The sequence below is a fragment of the Hordeum vulgare genome, chromosome 4H (genome assembly GCF_904849725.1).
Source record: "Hordeum vulgare subsp. vulgare chromosome 4H, MorexV3_pseudomolecules_assembly, whole genome shotgun sequence".
Taxonomy (NCBI): Eukaryota; Viridiplantae; Streptophyta; class Magnoliopsida; order Poales; family Poaceae; genus Hordeum; species Hordeum vulgare.
In genome coordinates this window covers 595,581,013-595,600,058 of record NC_058521.1, presented here as the reverse complement: position 1 = coordinate 595,600,058, position 19,046 = coordinate 595,581,013, and the positions used below count along the sequence as shown (strand labels likewise).

At 44.7% G+C, this 19,046-nt stretch overlaps 2 protein-coding genes across 2 annotated transcripts; both read right to left on the bottom strand.

Annotated features, from left to right (window-relative positions):
• Positions 1-705: 705 nt before the first annotated feature.
• On the bottom strand, positions 706-1,402 carry LOC123447404. Its single transcript, XM_045124001.1, has one exon. The coding sequence runs from the start codon at positions 1,324-1,326 to the stop codon at positions 889-891; it is 438 nt and encodes a 145-aa protein (XP_044979936.1). The 5' UTR covers positions 1,327-1,402; the 3' UTR covers positions 706-888.
• A 9,036-nt stretch (positions 1,403-10,438) lies between these two features.
• LOC123449892 (phenylacetaldehyde reductase-like) lies at positions 10,439-17,066 on the bottom strand. Its single transcript, XM_045127251.1, has 6 exons — positions 16,729-17,066; positions 13,895-14,064; positions 13,560-13,748; positions 12,283-12,445; positions 10,908-11,097; positions 10,439-10,675 (listed from the first exon to the last, which is right to left on the bottom strand). Exons 1-6 carry the CDS (start codon positions 16,988-16,990, stop codon positions 10,531-10,533), a joined length of 1,119 nt encoding a protein of 372 aa, XP_044983186.1. The 5' UTR covers positions 16,991-17,066; the 3' UTR covers positions 10,439-10,530.
• Positions 17,067-19,046: the final 1,980 nt, after the last annotated feature.

Genomic DNA, 19,046 nt, shown 5'->3' with positions numbered 1-19,046 from the left:
TGGCAGGCACACCATCACCACCAACTCGTTTTTTATAGGAGTTGAAAAAATGCTATCGATATCACTCTACATGGATCGGCCCAGGAGGGTTGGCACGTGGGTGCCAGGGAGCTTCTGAAACACCTAAAAGTAGCTCCCGAGCTGATGTGCGCCCTTCAGTCTTTGAACTGGGCCATGTCATGTGTTTGTGAAAATTTCATATTTTTTATAGAAATAAGTTAAAAAGTTAAATTATGTTTCAAAAAATAAAAAGAATGTGCCTATTTGTAAATATGAAAATGTTCATCACAAATTTTAGAAAAACATTCACTGCATATTTACAAAAATATTCATGATGAATTGGAAATAATATTCAGCTTGTATTAAAAAAGAATAATTAGATATTTGAAATATATTAATCTTATATTAAAAATATATTCATTGCTATATAAAATACATTTTTGTCTATTTAAAATAAGTTTACCAAATAAAAATGAGTATTTGGAACATGTTCACCCTGTATTAAAAATATATACATGATGTGTTGCAAAAGCGTTCATCCCCACTTGTAAAAAATGTTCATCGAGTATTATTTTAAAAACAATGTAGACAAAATAGAAAGAAAAAAAAAAGATAAATAGCAAATGCAATAAAATATAAATGAAATGAAATGAACCGACCAAAATTGGAAAGAAAAAGGGTAAATAAATATAAATATAACATGAAAATAGAACCAGTGGCCCAACATATGGCCGGCACAAAGAGTTCCTAGGGGATGTGCATTTGCTCGGGGGAATAGGATTTGCCTTTATTCATTCAGGCGTGGAACAAGAAGGACGACTTACAAGCATCGCAAGGGTTTATATCCGGCACAAACTTGTGCAACCAATACCATAGCACCACAATTACTCATTCTCCAAGAGCAAAAGCAGCTGCATCAAAGGTCTCGGAGAGACCGGTGCCGGTCTTGAAGGTGACCTTATTACCAGGGGCCACGCTAGTCTCAACATACACCTCCACCACGCTGAGCCACAGGAACAGCTCCTTGGTCTTCACGCCGGCGATCTTCCTCAGCTTTCCCGGCTCGACGAAGGCCGTCACCTCGCCGGCGTACGACACGGTCTGCTTCACCTTCTTGAACGTGTGCTCCGTCTTCTTCCTTTGCACAAGCCACATGAAGCCGGCCACACGGTTGTATCCGAACTCCTCTATGTTGTCCAGGGGCAGCAGGCCAGCGGGGAGGCCCAGCTCCTCCAGCATCTCCACGGACTTCTTCTTGCAGATGGCGTCGTCGCCGCGGAATATCTCCGCGCCGACACGATGGCTCTCGACGGCTTGGGATGCCATGTTAGGTCAGGCTTTATTTTCTGCAATGCCGTGTTGATCTTACGAAATGTAAGAGCTGGTTAACTGTGAATGATGGACTGGGAATAGGTGATATGCCAAGCCAAGGTGTATATATAGCTACTCATGTTGTAAGTAGTAGATGCGAGAAAGCTTCAATATTGATCACCGTCTATGAGAGTATTTTTTTCTGCGTGTCAGCTTTGAGAGCTACAGGTTGCTAATTTCTAGACTTGGATGTCAATAAGTTTGGACCTACGTACTTTTTGGTGTTTTGATTTCGTCAACATATGTGAGCTTTATTGAGCGATTAAGTGGTGAAGAACGAAGATACGGTGATACTCACACAGCCTTGTCTGACCAAGTCCGGTTGCACAGCCCGCCGGCCGCTGAATTGAATGGGTATGCAGATGGAACACAATTGAAAATGTATGCTGGATTCATCGCTGAAAATTAGGGGAATTTATACTAAATTTCATTGATTATAATGCAAAATTATATTACAGTAAATAACAACAATTATTTTGGAACGGAAGGACTATATTTTTTGTTTGCAACATCATTGTTGGCGTAATTATGTTTTTCAAAAAGTCGTGCAGACAAGAACGAACTGCCATGTTTCTCGTTAATTATATATGTCATCAATTAATCAAAAGTAAATTCCCGTGAACAATATATCAAAGGCAGAGCACGTCAATCATCCTATAACTTTAAGCGGCTAAGGCAAACTCTATCCTACAATCTTCACCAGCGAGCCTGTGGATTTGTCTCCTCTCTACCTGCCGCTCTAGCCGTCGGTGGCGGAGAGACGAATCCTAGTGCCCCGGTTCGGTTAATAGTTTAGGTTAAGGTTTTTAGTCATCACAGGTGCGGCGCCGTGCAAATGGCGGCGTTTATTTTTTGAGTTTGTCTTCCGAGCTTCGATTCTTCCCAAGTTCGTCCGCTTGGACTTAGTCGATGGATTTTCAGCGTATCTTCTCGCCATCTCCTTGGGGTGGCGAGTTTACACTTTTTTTTATGTGGCGAGATTTGTCTCGATCCGGGCCAGCGTCTCATTCAATAGCGAGAGGTCGGCCGGACTAGTCTCTAGAATCCTTGTGGAGTTGACCTTCGGCGCGTCGGCAGAGGGAGCATGCTCGATCAAAGGTTGAACCCTGGTCTTCGGACGCTTTAATCGGATCCGAGCTCAAAGTGAAATCCGAGTTAAGACTCAACCTGGTGAAGGGGTCGCGAAGGAGGCCCGCAGTTAAAGCTTCGGGGTTTCCGGGCTCATCGGGTGAGGCTGAGAGCCATGTAAGGACCAGATCGCTCCGGGCATCGGCGGCGTATTCTAGGTTGTCGAACCTGATCTTCTGCTCTGGAGCGAAGCCGACGATCTCGTCGAGGTGACCGACCACATCGACATGTAGAACGATGATGCCGAACGGGAAGAGCTGGCCGGGGGCGAAGACATCCGCGGTGTGGATGCTATCGCGGATGACTAAGCGAGCCATCGGTCCTTTGGCGATCCCATGTTGGACCTCTCAATGAAAGCGCCAATGTCGGTGTTAAAACAGGTAGATCTGGGGTAGGGGGTCCCAAGCTGTGGATCTTGGATCAACGGGAAACAGTTAACACATGGACAATATTTACCCAGGTTCGAGCCCTCTCAAAGAGGTAAAACCGTACGTCTCGCTTGATTATATTGATGTGTGTATGACGATTGCATAGTCGATCTACCACGAGATCAGATGAACTAAACTCTAGATGGATAGGATAATGATTTTGTGTCCTATGAACTAAAACCCTTTGGTTTATATAGACGCCAGCGGTACCTAGGGTTACATATGATCGGTTACCATCAAAGAATAAACATGCCAATTCTACCATCTTGACTTGGAACACACACCAAGGCTTCGGAGGTTTTCTTCCTAAACACGACATCGTCTTATAGCTCGGCCCTTCAGTAATAGTCATAGAGCGGCCCACCTGTCCGGCCCATAGAGATAGACCAACAACATGAGGACCCCTTAGTCCCGGACTCCCTCAATGGGGAGGGCATAAGGAAGGCAGCGACACAAGGCGCACACGGATCAGAAGACACAGACAGCGCACTAGTGGGCCGATACCCCCACGAGGGAATAATGATTGTGTGCATCACAATAATGCTCTAATCAAGGTCGAAACAAATATGAAACTGAACAAATACACTTTCCAACCCTAACGTAATGCTCTATAAACACGATTATTAGCAGAAAAATATTAGAGCTGGTTTACCTAAAAATCAGATAAACGGTTTTGCTATAACTCATTTAGCTGAGTTTTAGCCTACACTGGCTTAGCTCTGCAGATGTTTTCAGGACGAAGGCGGTGATACGATACCAACCGCTAGTTATGATAAGATTCCTCTTAACCGAATGGGGTTATATGCCTTAGTGAAACTCAGGGTAAAATGGCAGAGGTGTGACCTCAGGAATAAAGAAAGATCGAGCGAGGAAAACGAGGCTTCTGAATGGCAAGCGGTCTTATAGTGGCTTCTTTCTTAGATTAGGGCGACGGATACTTCCAACTCTGGAAAGGTCATTGGGTCACCAGGCTATGCATCCTAAGGTGCTGCTAAATGCCTAGATGGCATCAAAAGCTATCTCCTCAATCCACGGTCCTAGCTACGCCGATACCAGGAAAGGAGCTTATACTCTACACCACGACCTTGCATGAATCTCTTGGGGCTTTATTGGCACAAGAAAATAAAAACGGGAAAGAGAATGCCCTCTATTACCTCGGTCGTGTGCTCGGTTATGTCTCATTCACGTTTATGGTTATTGGATGTGATGCTATAAGATGCGTGTGCTGGTGTGATTTGTGGTACTATTTTGTATATGTTTTTGTTTCCAAATGAATGAGATCAAATTATATCTCATCTAGATGAGTTTTAGACACTCCTTCACATAAAACTAGTTTTCTATCTACTCAACGGTAAAATTTGCTATCTAAACAAGCATGTTGGGCTCACCAACTACTCTCTCCATTCGAAAATACTTGTTATAAAAATGGATGTATCATGTATTTTAATTCTAGGTTCATTTATTTTTATTAATTTGTGCGATAAGTAATTCCCAACAAAGGGAGTACTAGTTTGGGATTATAAGCAGTTGCCCCTTGCTATTACCTTAATTGCAATCGGTCGTGAGTACTGATCAAATAGGTGTACATTAGCAAGGCAGACATAGAGACAATGGGGTGCCACATGGCCATGAGATGAATGTCATACGCGGGGAAAGAAATGGGAGAAGTCGCTTGGCTAAGGCAGCAGCAGCGAAGCGAGCAGAGCAGAAGCAGAGCATGCCCAGGCAGAACAGAGAGGGCAGCGCAGAGGAGGCTGAAGCAGAGCATCGCCTAGACGCTCCACGCGCGCACAGAAGCCAGCCGTCCGATGTGCCAGCAACGGTTGGATCACTTCCCGATGACACGCTGTGTGGCTGGGCCTATGCGGGACCCGTCTTTAAAAGTGTGCGTGCCTGAGTTTATAGAACCGCTGTGTTGGGGAAAGGCGTGGCATCCCTCTTCTTCCTCCTTGCTTCCTGTGCTTGATCTTGAGCCTTGTACTGGATCCTCAGCTGTATTGTACTTAATAGTCTGGAGTCTGGACTGGCTTGTTACAATGAAGGGTGTTGTTGCTGGCCTTGTCATGGTGCTCAGTGCTCTCGCCGGGTTCCGGCCTGGTAAGACGACGAGAGCTGTGCCGGCCGTTTACGTGCTCGGGGACTCGTCACTGAACATGTGCAACAATAACTACGCCGGGGAACGATGTCCCAAGGGCCAACAAGCCCTTCCATGGCGTCGGAAGCCCTGGACCCGGAGGACCTAGGCCCACCGAAAGGTTCAGCAATGTGCGTGCTGCGGGAGCGGGAGGCTCGGTGGCATCTGTTGGAACCGCAGCCCTCCCTCACTCTCGGCTAGAGGTAGAAGAAGACACAAGACACAAGAAATTTCGGACCAGCGCACGAACGCCACGGTGGGCGCTCAAATGCCCTAATCTTTTTCTCTTTACGATGGCTACATGACTGGCAACTTTGGGTGAAGAGAGAGTACAGGAGGGATGGGTTTTATACGCGCTGCCCACCCACCCACGATGCGCACATACATGCCCCACGATCCGCATGCGCCGCCTACGCCCACGACGCGCTCCTACGCGCTGGGCGCGGCTGGAACCCGCATGGATCGCCAACGTCTATCTTTATTCCGTGACTATCTCTAACGAACATCCACTCACGCACACACACCTGCACACGCTCGGTCACCACAGACTTGACACGTACGCACACGCCGGTCACCATGGACCTGAGCATGGCTTATTCCCATCAGCATCCACCATCTGCAACGACCGTGATGGCTACGTCTACTAGGACTGGGTGCACGCCACCCAGCAAGCTGTTAAGATTGCGGCCGAGGCATCCTTCCATGGACCGAACCAGTTTACTACGCCCCTTCCTTTCAAGCTGACCGAGAAGAAAGGGGCAGACCTAGTAGAACAATAGGAGCAACTCCAAGGCATCGATTCAAATGGGCGAATATTATCTTGTTGCTGCTTTTTATCTGTTTGGATCAGCTGAACAAACGGATGTGTTCTTTCTTTTGGGTCGGCCGCGTCGCCTAACACTAGGCCGATGTTTTTTTTTACGCATGGACAAAAAAAAAGTCAAACATGCGTTTAAATTTAACATAATTAAAAGTTAAATGGCTGCCAAGCGATGAACCAATAAAACATACTCCAAATTTACAACATAATTAAACATGCTCCATCGGTGTCATCTACTCTGGCGTCACTGTCATCGCCGGTGAGGTTGACAAAGACTCGCAACGCCCCAGCCCACGGGAATGCGGTCTGACATGCCTCCCGCGCCCACTCCTTTGTCGTCTGCTCCCCAGGAGGCAATGCTGCCCTGCGCGGGCTCCTCCTCTTGCTCCCGGCAGTCCTTCTCCTCCTCCCGTGCCTCCTTCCTTTACACCCACAGCACCGCGGACACGGAGATGCCGTGCGTGTCAAGGTGTCAGCTGTGGGACATGTTAACATCCAGATAGGGTAGCGGCTGGTGGTACTGCTAGTCCCAGCGCGCTTGGTGTACTAGGATGTATAGCCGGTCCCGTGGTCGGCGACCACTGCCAGCACGCGACTCCATCTCAAATGTTGATGGAGGCGGGGCAGTAGGGAGGCACATGGAACAAGTTGGCGCCGGCGTCGAGCTTCCCGGCATGCTTGCCGAAGAAACACATGGCTAAGGCTTTGCTGTTGTGGACGAGGGAGCAAGCTTGGCCAAATGTGGACGGGGAGTAGAAGTGGATGAGGTCGGTCCCTCCCCACAAGCTTGAATTAATATATAAAAGACGAGGACCGGGATGTTTCCACACGCTGTCATGCGGGTCCGAATTAGGTGGCCTTGTTAATAAAACCGCAAGTGGTGGTTATACGCAGGTTGCGCAGACACCGAGCGGACGCATACGAGTCTGCCTCGTGTTGACGTGGACGTAAATCACGCGCAAATTTGCGTCAGAAATGCATCTAGACAGACAAGGAGCATACAAGTTTTAGGTTTGAGTCGGCTTGTTGAGCGGAGTTTTTTTGTATGCAGGGCCAACCCTGAGGGGGGCAGAGGGGGCGGCCGCCCCGGGCCCCCGATTTGGGGGGGGGGGGGCAACCAGATACGTACTTGTTAGGCCTGCGTCTCTAGTATGCTGCGGTAAAAACAACCCTGATGGGCCTTGACCGAGTTCAAGGGAGCATAGCCTGAGGCTGAGCATCGACCGATTCCAATTGGATCGACAACTTCCTATACGTATCACACAGAGGCATCGACCCTAAAAAACCTAACAGATGCATCGCAGTAGAGAGGGTAGACTAGGACTCCACTAGCGATTGGATCTCTCGCGGCTGCGTCGCTCATCAGGTTGCAAACTGACTCCCATGACGCCTCATCGCCGCCGCCCAGATCCTGCCATGAACAGCAGCGTTGCCTCCTGCTGGCATGCTTCCCACGCCATAACCACACAACTCCATCGGAGAGGTAGACATACCCACTCCGTTCCCATGCAGCAAAGAGAAGGTAGTGATTTTACCATAATTTTTCGAGGATAATTGCAGAGATTTTATTGGATTGATCTAGTATGTTCATGTCTTTGTGTCAATTTTCAATTGCCTAATTTTGTTTTTTTCAACACCATCATGTCATCTACAAAGGTATGCATCTGATTGTTATAAAAAAGGAGAACATATACATGAGTTAATAGAATCACAGTTAGGATTCATTGATTAGTTTATAAAGGAACAACCACTTCAAGGAATCCACTACTAGTCGGCGGTAGTTGCCGAATTTTAGTCTAGAAGATAGGATCCTACTGAAGATAATATTGACATCAACACGGATGATAACAGTGTGAGTGACTATGATCTCATGTTTAATTCACGTGATAAGTCGTCTTTGTAGTTCAAATTGAACTTTAAAATCGTCTTATATTAGAAGACGGAGGGAGTTATATATATAAAAGAAACCAAATTTTACTAATGAATAAAGAAACTAGCGTACCTGCAAAAAACAAATAAACTAGGGTAATCCTGTGACAAAGAAGGGACATTTCGTGTATAATATATGTATTGAATCATATTTGCATATTTATATTAAAGGGCCTCTGGTTCTTTTTCTGTCCCGGGCCCCGAATCCTCAGGACCGGCCCTTTTTTATGTTTTGATCCAAACAAACACGCACACACAGTTTGAACGCTAGGATCGTTTTTAGCAGTTTGCGTACTTGCTTTTAGTACTAGCTGCATGTAGACTGATTGCATCAGGAGAGCAATTTTTGACTATGTTTGATTGCATGCATTGACTAGGCTGATAAAGCATTCAGTGTTTGATGGCATATATGTTGGTTGTGGGCGAGGAGGCCAAGAGTAATGACATTGGTGACGACATCGGGCACAACATGGCATCCATCCGACAAGGTTGAAGATGATGTAACGTTCCGGACACATCCGTCGATGGTCGTTACTTCTGACGGGATCTAGACTGACCCCACAGATCAATACTAGTCTTTTCTGCGTATTTTGTCCTCACTCATGCGCATCCGGGACCAACTTCCCGGTCGGTCACCTATCCTAAAACTACTCCAAGCCAAGCACACTTAACTTGAAAGTTCTGTTCGAATGGTCTCCCGAAAAAGAAGAAATTCTTTGTTGATATGGGTAGTCTATTATCCCTAATACGTCAGACTATCACAGATGATTAGTGAGAAAAAACAAACTCACTGTGAGTTTCGTCTAAACAATAAATCATCACATAACCATCTTAGTACATTACAAGAAGATACACATATACTCGTCGAAACATACAACATGAAAATCGTGTGAAACGTTGAGATGAAATTAGTGGTAAAAGGGAATTTCAAATGGCTGACAGTGCATGATGAATTTAACGCAATTCAATCAGAATATCTTCAAACATGAACAAAGAATTACGCATTTACAGTCTAAACTATGAACCGGTAGTCTGATTGAAACCACAACATCGATGTGCATATTTTTCATGTGGACCTTATCTAAAATCTGAGCGTCGCTGCACCACACATATATGTATTCCTACAGTATAGAAGAAAAATGTAGATCTACTCATCTACAATCATCAAAATAGAGAAAGTTCAACATGAAAGTTGTGTGAAACGTCGAGATAAAACTACTGGTAAAAAGAAATTCAAACGGGACGATCCTGCGCAAAGAATTTGATGAAATTCATCCAAAATAGCTTTAAATATGAATACAAAATTGAGTATTTCGGTTTACGCAACTACAACCGGTCGTTTGACTGGAACAATAACATCGGTGTGCACTTTTTTCTTGTGGAACTTACCTTGAATCAACACATAATTGTGTAGATTAGAATAGCCTAAGAAAAGAATATTAGAGAAGGAGCTTCCTCTCGTGCAAGAGGACTCACCAATCACGACGTGTGTTCCATGTGGTTCGACTCAGCCTGGCTCACTAGAAACAACCGACTCGGCCATTCCTAGCGGGCATGGGTGAGGAGTTCTTTAAGGTTTGTGTCATGCGAGGATTTGATGCAGCTCAGCCAAGCAAACACACGTTTTTTTTTTTCGCACAACCCAGTTGGGATGGATATGGGTTACCAAACGGGTCCTAAAAATCCGATGTTATTGTATAATTTGCCATTACCATGTGAGTTTGTATTCTTTGAATCATAATCAGAAGCGAGAATGTAGTAATCCCACCATTCCAAAATAATTGACATGGTTTTAGTTCGACTAAAACTGTGGCTCACACAAATGAGAGGGCAAGTATTTATTCTTGAAAATGGTTAAAATTAACTACTTCCTGTAATCCAAATTAATTGACGCGGGCTCTACACAATATTGTATAGAGGTTGTATAGAGGCTGCGTCAATTAATTCAAACTGGGGAAGTAATAGTTCTGTATAAATTGTTAACATGTGGTTTTATAAGCAAAGGGTCGAGGTCACTGTTTGGTCTTGTGGAATTATAATTCCTGCCAAAAGACAAATGAAAGTCAAAATTTGATATAATACCCCATTTTTTGAATTGATTTCGGAATTGATTTTCAGTTCCAAAATCAAACCATTTCATTTAGGGAAATAATTTTACTTCGAAACATTTTTGGGACTTATTTGAAATGCTTCCCCAATTATATTTCAAATAGCTTGGGTTCCACTTATTGGCTAGCTAGGTTTCCACTAGTTGCATTAGGATTTCAACCTAATGATCAATCAATCAAGCAAATTCATTCAGCAAGAAATCAATCAAAAAGTTTTGTTTGAAAAACTTTAATTCCCTATGTTTTTTTACATACCAGGTTTGGGAAAAATCTAGGATGTGACAGGTGATTAGCTGGGTGATACTATGTGCACATGCTTTTCTTTCTAATAGAACTTGTGTGTGTGCACATGCCGGGGTTAATGCACTTGCACGAGTGATCTGGTGCATATAGTCAGTTGTCTAGGAAGTCAAAGATTGTTGTCACAATTAAGTTGTTGAGAAAATAAAGAAAGGGTGGGGTAGAGTGTGGAGGCATAGGATTGTAAATATAAATTGTGGCAGCGCACACACCAAGTGTATCTTTTGAATAAGTACAGGTTAGGTATAGCAGGGATTATCTCGTCAAATAAACATAAACTTTTTATTTCTATATTTGCACAAATATCTAGACTCAGAATGCAACAAAACCCTTTTCTTTGAAGCTTTCTATAGTCTCTTTAATGCTAGTCTCTAGAGGAATCAGTTCCATACCCAAGCTTCTTATCTTGTCCTTGGATACTTGGTAGGTTGGAAAAAGTGGTTCATCATCTGCACACCTGCAAAGAAGAAATATAAGAAATATTTAACGAGCTACGAAAATGGACCACTTTAGCAGTTATGACGGCTTTATAGTAGTATTATGGAATGAGATCCTTTTATTATACTTAGTCACTTGACAAAAATAGTTAAAATAAGCAGCAGGAATATCCAACACTCTACAACGTACAACTGAGGTTCATAATCCACAAATGGGGGCATCATTTGAGGCTTGCAAAGAAGTCAACTTACTTATCTGGGAGTGGAATGTTCGGATACATCTTGCATATGATCTTGACAAGCTCCGAGTAGTGAGCAACTCTTTCAACAATGCAATATCTTCCATTTGCTGAAGGAACTTCATATGCAAGGATATGTGCCAGGGCCACATCTCTGACATTTACCCAGCCATGGGCATAATTAGGGCATGTAGGAGATGATCCTACAAGAAAATAAGAAGGATTTGGGTCATATCTCTTTGATTTCTTGTTGAGATCTGAAATACATTGGTCTAATTGCATGGAGCACTTCTCTCCAACAATAAGAAGCTTGTGGTGACTTCGTCAATCAAAAGGCATGTTGTCTCAGTCTCTCGGTGGTGCTCATAACGGTCATGTGTGTGTGTGAGAGAGAGAGAGAGAGAGAGAGAGAGAGTGTGTGTGCGTGTGTCTCTATAAGGAATGTATGTGTGTGTGTGTGATATTTCGCGTGTATACCATGCTTCTCAATAAAAAAGTATTTTAGACAACATTATTTACTATTTTCTAGATCCTTAGGGAGATAAATGCAGCATGAGACCTATGAAATTAATGTTTTCTTAGATTGGACGCTACTATATTATATTCTAATATGATACCACAAGTAGTTAAATGCCTAGTCGGCGATGCATGATACTCCACGGTGAGAAGTCTAAGAAAAGGAACTGAAGCTTACCAATAGGACATAAATAAGCCATCAATGTGGTTTTCCATTTCTCAAGTAAACTTGAGAAAAAGAAGTAGCATAAGAAACACAGTCAATGTATTTCCCTTATTCAAAGTGCTTAGAGATTTCTCATAGAAAGGTGTTTAGAAGATTAATAAAATTAACATGACACGATACATGCTAGTATTAGTTGCATGAACACTAGTGTACCTCTTCTAATATGACAATAATCATGGTGTCTATGTGAGTTGTTGATATATGATCGAGATTCTTCTAATCAATATATTTATGTGTTTCTCTATTCAACTGGACCAACCTAATCATATGACACTCACACAGAGAGAGAGAGGGAGGGAGGGAGGGAGAGAGAGAAGGGTGTTTCCTAGTTGATCTATTTCTTTTTTGCCGATCGACTTTTAGGATGATTTATCAAAACAAAAGAGAAAGGCATTTTATGGTTAGCTATCGGGTTTTAGGTGCTAGTGGTGCAATTGAGTAGTTGCTCTTGTATATATGCTTTTATATTATTTTTCACTGAATCATATCTTTATTCAAAAGATAAAAGATGATATATTATTTAGTTTTATCGATTAAGTTGATCTTCTTTGTGTTTGCATTGCATTAGTTAATGGGTGTTTTATCTTGAAAATAACACAAAAATGGGTATGAGAATTCAGGAAATTGAATAGGTCAAACCACATACCATTGATTAGGTTTAAGACTGCTTCAACACTAGCGTTAAGTGTAGGCTGCAGCAGAGGACCAATGACCATTGTGGGGTTCATTACAATTATTTCTTGTTCGTTATCTTTAGAGAACTTCCAAGCAGCCTCCTCTGCAAGGGTCTTAGACAAGGTATACCATTGCTGAAGGAGAACAAACATAAATTATATATGGTCCATGTACCTATTTCAAGTACAAATAAATGAAGACGGTATAAACCAAAGCAAAAAAAACTTGAGTATCATATCCACTTGTCAAGCTAAACTGATATAAAGCATGAAATCTCTTCTAGAAGGCAAATATTACAACTAATTAAACTTATATATTCAATACAGCGAACCGAATGCGTATCACTATTTTTAAAAGATATGTTCATGTTGATAGGTGCAAGTGTGGGATTCGTAGTGAAGTGAACAAGTAACCACCGGAACATTTATTTGACATTGTATTGTTGTATATATTCTGCACAACGGGTTTAACTTTTCCCAGTGGACCGATGCATAGGTTGTTTTTGCAACTGCAGTTGCTTAGTGGTCAAAGACAAAGATCAAATTGTTAATTTAACCATGTAGGATTCTGTCATAAACACGAAACAAATAGACATATCTTCTTTCGGTGCATGTCCGCTCATGATACATGATCAATCATTCAGATGAACCCTAATTTCTACCCCCTCGTACCATCTCCAATATGTTTTACACTTAGTTACGTGGACTTGGCAATAACGTTATAGCCTTTAGTACTGGGGGCGGCAGCTTTACTTGGCCATTTTAGCTAGAATATGTTTTTAAGAACAACAAAAATGCTCATCTCCATTGCAAATTATTTACCAGCGACAGCGTACTCACTCGCTCTAGACAAGTAGACATGGTCTATTTGTTCAACAGAACACTGACAACTGTTTAGGTGACCTGTGCACATTTGGAGTTGACGTCCAAGAATTTTGTTCACCCAACATGGATGTCGGTGTAGTCTATGGATCAGCCTCAGCCCTTATCATTCGCTTTTGTGCATGATCTTTTTACATGTACACGTGTGTGTTGTATCAGATGTCTGCATCATATTCTGCGAAGGCAGGGTATGAGCTTGTATTGCATGTCTCATCTTGAAGCGATGTTAGAGTAAATGAAAACATAATATGAAAAAAAGAAATAACATGGGCAACTAACATAAATACAAGCAAAACAAGACCAGTTGACTATAAAAATTTCCACGACCACAAATAGTTTTGGGACAATTTACAAAGGGGTACGTTACCTGATTCTTTTTACAAAGCTCTGGTAGTGAAAACCATGTTTCATCAACAATTACATCAGGGGTTCTTGGTTTCCCGTTGACGATAACAGAAGCCATAGACGATGTTATGACCACTCTTCTGACAGAAGCCTTCTTGCAGGAACGCAAAACATTAAGCGTTCCACTGACTGCTGAATCAAGTAACTCAGCCTGGAAGGCGTGTATTACATATATGCTTAGTGAGAATGACTGTACGGGAAAATGAAGTGATACGTCGTCGTCTGAATGTATCTTGAGATCAGCACAGAGATATATGCTTACTGATTATGCATACAAAGATCACAGTAGTAACTAACCTTGGGATCTTTGGCAGCGAAGAAAACTGGAGAAGCCGCATGGAACACACACTCGCAACCGTCAATGGCAGCGTCGAAAGAGCCTTCCTCTAACAAGTTTGCGTTGAACAGGTGCAGCCTATCGTTTGCTCCATCAAGAGCACGCAGGTGCAATGTTTTATTTGGGTCAGCTGAAAAAAGTGATGGGTCAGCGATGGATAGACATTTTATTTGGGTCGCCCTATTCGTCCCCCTCGGTGAGGAATAGTTATTCTTCACCCCCCTCTATTTTAACATCAATGCACCGTAATTTTACGTTTCGTAAATTTTGTCTTATTTTATACGTAAACGGCGGGGGATAAGGTTTCGACCCGCAAACGAGTCGCGGAACAGTAGATATAGTGGTCGGGGCGTGCAGTTTGCGGGCCGCGGCAAAAAATTTACGGGCTGGGCGAGTATGCGGGCTCTGTTCTGGCCGGAATATTGGACCGAGCCCGCATACTCGCCGGAATTTTGCCGGGCCTGTATGTTTTGCGGGGTCTGCTAGAGTTGCTCTAATGCCGACCCGCAAAAGTCGTTGTTTGCGAAAAACGATTTTTGCGGACCGACGCAGGTGCAGAGAGAGGCAGACCCCCCAAAACGGATCCGTATAAAAAGATATCGCAGAAGATGCTATTATACGGGTCGTAAATGCGGGGTCTATTCGGGCGTCACCGTATCGATCCGCAAACCGAAAAACCTCCCAATAAAACATAGTCAGAATTTGACAGTGATTCCGGCAAATGAGTTTGAATTTAAACAATAAAACATAGTTCACGCGCGAAATGAGAGCATAGTTTAAAAGACAAACGTAAAAGGACTTCATGCATCCTGATCGTTCTTCAGTGTGCACCATCGAGGTCATCGCCGCCTCCTAATCCATCGACTCCCCCGAACCCAATGCCTGCACTTGTTCCTACTCTGGCACTTGTCCCTACTCCGGCACCGAAATCATCGGTTCCGATTCCAGAGTAGAAACCATCACCGTCATTGTAACATGCAAGCATCCTCCTCTTCAAGATTTCTCTCCTTGTCATATCATGCCATTCTTTGCTGATGTCGTCAATGTCATTGCGGTTCAAAGTTATGGTCCTATTCTCTTCGGCAAGAAGGTTGGTCATGGTTTTGTTCTCAACGGTGCGTGCTTTTCTCCCCTCGACTTCCTTGAGCAATTTTCACCTCTCTTGCTTCTCTTGTGCCTTCTTTTAGGCCAACTCTATCTTTGCCTCCAAAGACTTCGCTAGCAATACCTCATTTGATTGCAGCATGAAATCTATCTTGTCACGTAAGGTTGATCTTCTCCTTTGTCTTTTTGTCACCGTCGAGCTTGTTCAAGTTTTTTGGGCCATCATCATCTTTATATTCATCCATGTCCATAAATGAACCTCTCTTCACTGGGGATTCTCTGTCAATCAACGCCCACTTGTCGCAGTTTTTGATCAATTCTCAACAATGCTCTAGTTGACGAGATCCACCGGCTGCAAGGCTTCCATGATGACGAAGAATGGCGGAGAAGAAGGTCCGGAGCATGCGGTGGGCGGGGCAACGGTTGTCGAGGAGGGGGGGGGAGCGGGGAACGGCCACGCGGAAATTTCCCTCCCACCGAATCTCGTTGCGGATAAGGGGCGAGCTCGGGTCGGCCTCCCACCCCGTGAATCTGAAGGTTGAGGGCAAACTTTTGCCGCGTCCCGCAAAAATTTTTACAAGCCGGACACGTTTGCGTGGTCTGGTCTGGCAGCATTTTTCGCTCCGACCCGTATTTTAACGGTTATTTTACGGATCGGGGTATTATACGGGATCTGCTAGAGATGCTCTACTACTTAGTCCTATCAAGTACTGTAGGAAGCACTGTAGCCGATGTAGTCTTTGCTCCTCCGACGCACCGTAGTGCTAAACTTTTTTTTAGAGCTTTTTTACGGTACCTTATACTATTATTGGAGAGGAGCAGTATAAGCCTCATCTAACCGTTGATTTCTAAAGTATTATGGACTTGTTCAAAGGGTAATTAGGTCAACGGTTCTAACTTCTCCCGTAACCATAAAGGAAGATTGATTCTCCGCCTCTGCACTGTTCAGCGACGTGAGATGATTGGCGCAGCCGTCCGCCGCCACTGCGTTCGTCGGAACTATGGCGCCCTCCGCAGCTTGACATGAAACACCAATTACACTGAATGTTCGAGCGCTCGCTTGCGACACCATCTATATGAAGGAAATTACGTCCTCTGTCCAATTAGGGTCTAGGGATCCTAGTGTAGCATTCAAAGCAAGGTCTCGTTCTCTTGATGAGAAACGAAATTGCGGCCCGAACTAACTAAATTAAATGTTAATTTGGTCCAGCGTGGACTAGTCTTGTCTGACAACTTTGCCCATGCGAATTGGTATACTGCTCATGATTTTGACCCCTCTCATTTGTGCACTGCTCGTTAATCTAAGTAATATAAGTGGATCTACACCATTAGATTAAGGAGAATGGACGGCTCAGGTTCATTCTTCAATATAGAAGGGATGATAAAAAGACGCAATTTACAGAGGGACGAGTGTTTTAGGAAACGTCGTAGAAACCGTAAAACGATCGATCTAAAAATTAGTTTAGCCAATGTTCGCGATTGGCAGGCTGTAGGCGAGCGCCAGGTCACGGTGATTAATTGCGTCAATGGTAAGTTCCGCCATCTCGCGGTGCGTTAATCGCTGTCCGGTGAACACGCGATTGCTGTTTCCATGTCTGAAAGCGCCGCATGGGAGAGCAAGCGTGGGCATGCCGTCGGCGGATAGAGTAGGCAGACAGACAGATAGATAGATACTCCAGACTTGACTCACCGGTGTCCCGGACGGTGCCATGGACGGTGTAGCCGCGGTCGAGGAGGAGCTTGACGATCCAGGACGCGATGTACCCGGACGCGCCGGTGACGCAGACGAGCTTCCCCGCTGCTCCGGAGCTCCCCTCCTCCACGTTCAGTCCTTGTCGCTGCTTCTCTGCCATGGCTTTCTTTTGGTGCGATGAGGCGCGTTCAGCCCTTGTCTCTGCATCTCCCCCGCGGTCGAGGAGGGCGGGTTTATGTTGGTGCGAAGCAGGCGCCATCCATGTCAACTCACAAGCTTAGCTGAGAATGACGGGAGAGATGCAGCAGCAGCAGCAGCAGCAGCCGCTCGTTCGAAATCCGGAAGGCCAGCCTCATCCCAAGTAAGATGGTTTTCTCCTACACCACGACAATTCTTCAAAGAAAGACATGTGGCCTGATTAGCTTCGCTGCCCGAATCTTGAAGGCCCCTCGGGCCAATGGAATTAGCGACGTTAATTAGATTGGAAACATAGGATATACTAGAAAATATTCTGATTTGTTTTGTATCTAAAAAGATCATGCGCTATATACACCATCATGAGGCCCAAGCAATAAAACTATTCCATCAATTCTTCTATATTTCTTCTAACATGGTATCTGTCTAAACGATCCAACCCTAGGTGTCGCCTGCCTCTTCTGCTCCGCACCATTTCCAGGGCGGACGGCCTTCATGACCGTCCTCGTTGGGCCGCGCAGCACGTACCTAGGGTTTGTCCATCGGTCGTCTTGACCGGATGCACTAAAGAGACTTTTTTCTGATTCCTTGATCCGGGTTTTCCCCTCTCTCACCAATGGCTTTGATCGATGTTTTTTTTCCTGATCTTAGATCGGTTTGCGTCGCCCGCCGTCGTCGTCGGCCCCCGTGCCTCTACTCTGACAACAACGCGACCAACCGGACTCTACTCCGACCCGACAGCCACGCGCGAAGCGGCAACCCATCACAGTCGTCATTCCGCATCTTCCCGCTCCGTCGCTCTATGTCTGCCGTCGCCGCCCGCCTCGAATAGGACTCCAGCATCACCTACCGTATTTGTCGCCACTCGCTAGCTGCCTCAGGATCACTGACTCCTCAATTTCACCGGCTGCGTTGGGCCTGACGGTTGCCGGCTGTCGGTTGCCTCGGGCTTGCCAGCCCCCTTGTCGGCTACCTTAGGCTTGTTGGTTGTCGATTGTTGGATGTCTCGCGCTTGCCGGCCCCTTCGCCCGCTACGTCGGGTCTGCCTGCCTCGGTCTTGCTGGCCCCCTCGTCGGCTGCGTCGGGCCTGCCAGTTGTCGGCTGCCTTCGGCTTGCTGGCCCCATCGTCGATCGCCTCGAACTCACCGGCCACCTCTGGCACACCGTTCCGTGACTGTCGTCGTCACCTTGGTCTTCTCAACCACCCTGCTTTACCATCCATGATGCCGTCATCATCACGGAGCAGCACCCCCAACCTTGCATTGTCCCTGGGAAGTGGGCACATGGAAATTTGCATGCCTGCATACCCAGACTTTTGAAAAAATTGATAGAGGCCCCTAGATTTCTCTAAATTTGTAGGAAATCTTTTTTCTCTGTGGTACGGATCCAAGTAGTCAGAAAAAAATACGGAATATTCCAGATACCCACACAAACGTTAAGAAATGTGGTAAATAGGAGGGAGAAAACCTAAAAATAGAGAAAAATGGGGAGACCCTCCACCCCCCCCCCCCCTATCTTTTTCATTAGGATTCTCTCTGTAACCCTATTAGTTCCACACCATGAGCAAGATCAGGCCGGGGGCCAAGATCCACATAGGAGTTCCACCACATCTTGAAGATTCCTTGCCACAAGCAACAGATATCATAAGTGGTGACCTTTATGGCTCTGACTGAAGGGGACTCCAATTGGGTCAGAAACACCCTCAAAAAAGGATCCTATATATGACTCCTCATACAAAAATACAGCATCATGATGTCATCATGTCTATGGTCTTAATGATGCATTTAGAGCAACTCTAATCCATGCCCAAAAGGCCAAAATCCATTGTACAAAGTTGGTTCCAAAAGTTTTGGGCACCAAAGATGGTATCATCTAATCCATGCCCAAAAGTTAGGGCCCAATAATTTCCGTTCACTTGATGAAAAAGAAACTCGCCTCATAGAACACCCTATACCGTGCATAAGGCGGCGTGAGGCGCACAAACCCGCAACTTAGCCCGGTTTGGGACAGCCCAAAATGAGACGCACAACGCCTGTTTTGTTTTGTTTCTTTTTGCTTTTTTATTTTCAAGTTTTACTTTTTTAACCAAATTAAAAAAATGCACAAGAATTTGAAGAACA

What these genes read in the sequence shown, in the direction of transcription:
- LOC123447404 (XM_045124001.1), bottom strand. Translation starts at nt 1,326, where the DNA reads ATGGCATCCCAAGCCGTCGAGAGCCATCGTGTCGGCGCGGAGATATTC.
- LOC123449892 (XM_045127251.1), bottom strand. Translation starts at nt 16,990, where the DNA reads ATGGCGCCTGCTTCGCACCAACATAAACCCGCCCTCCTCGACCGCGGG. An exon ending in AGCTTTGTAAAAAGAATCAG is followed by an intron (nt 12,446 to 13,559) that starts GTAACGTACCCC and finishes GTTCTCCTTCAG; the next exon opens with CAATGGTATACCTTGTCTAA. An exon ending in AGTCTTAAACCTAATCAATG is followed by an intron (nt 11,098 to 12,282) that starts GTATGTGGTTTG and finishes ATTTTCTTGTAG; the next exon opens with GATCATCTCCTACATGCCCT.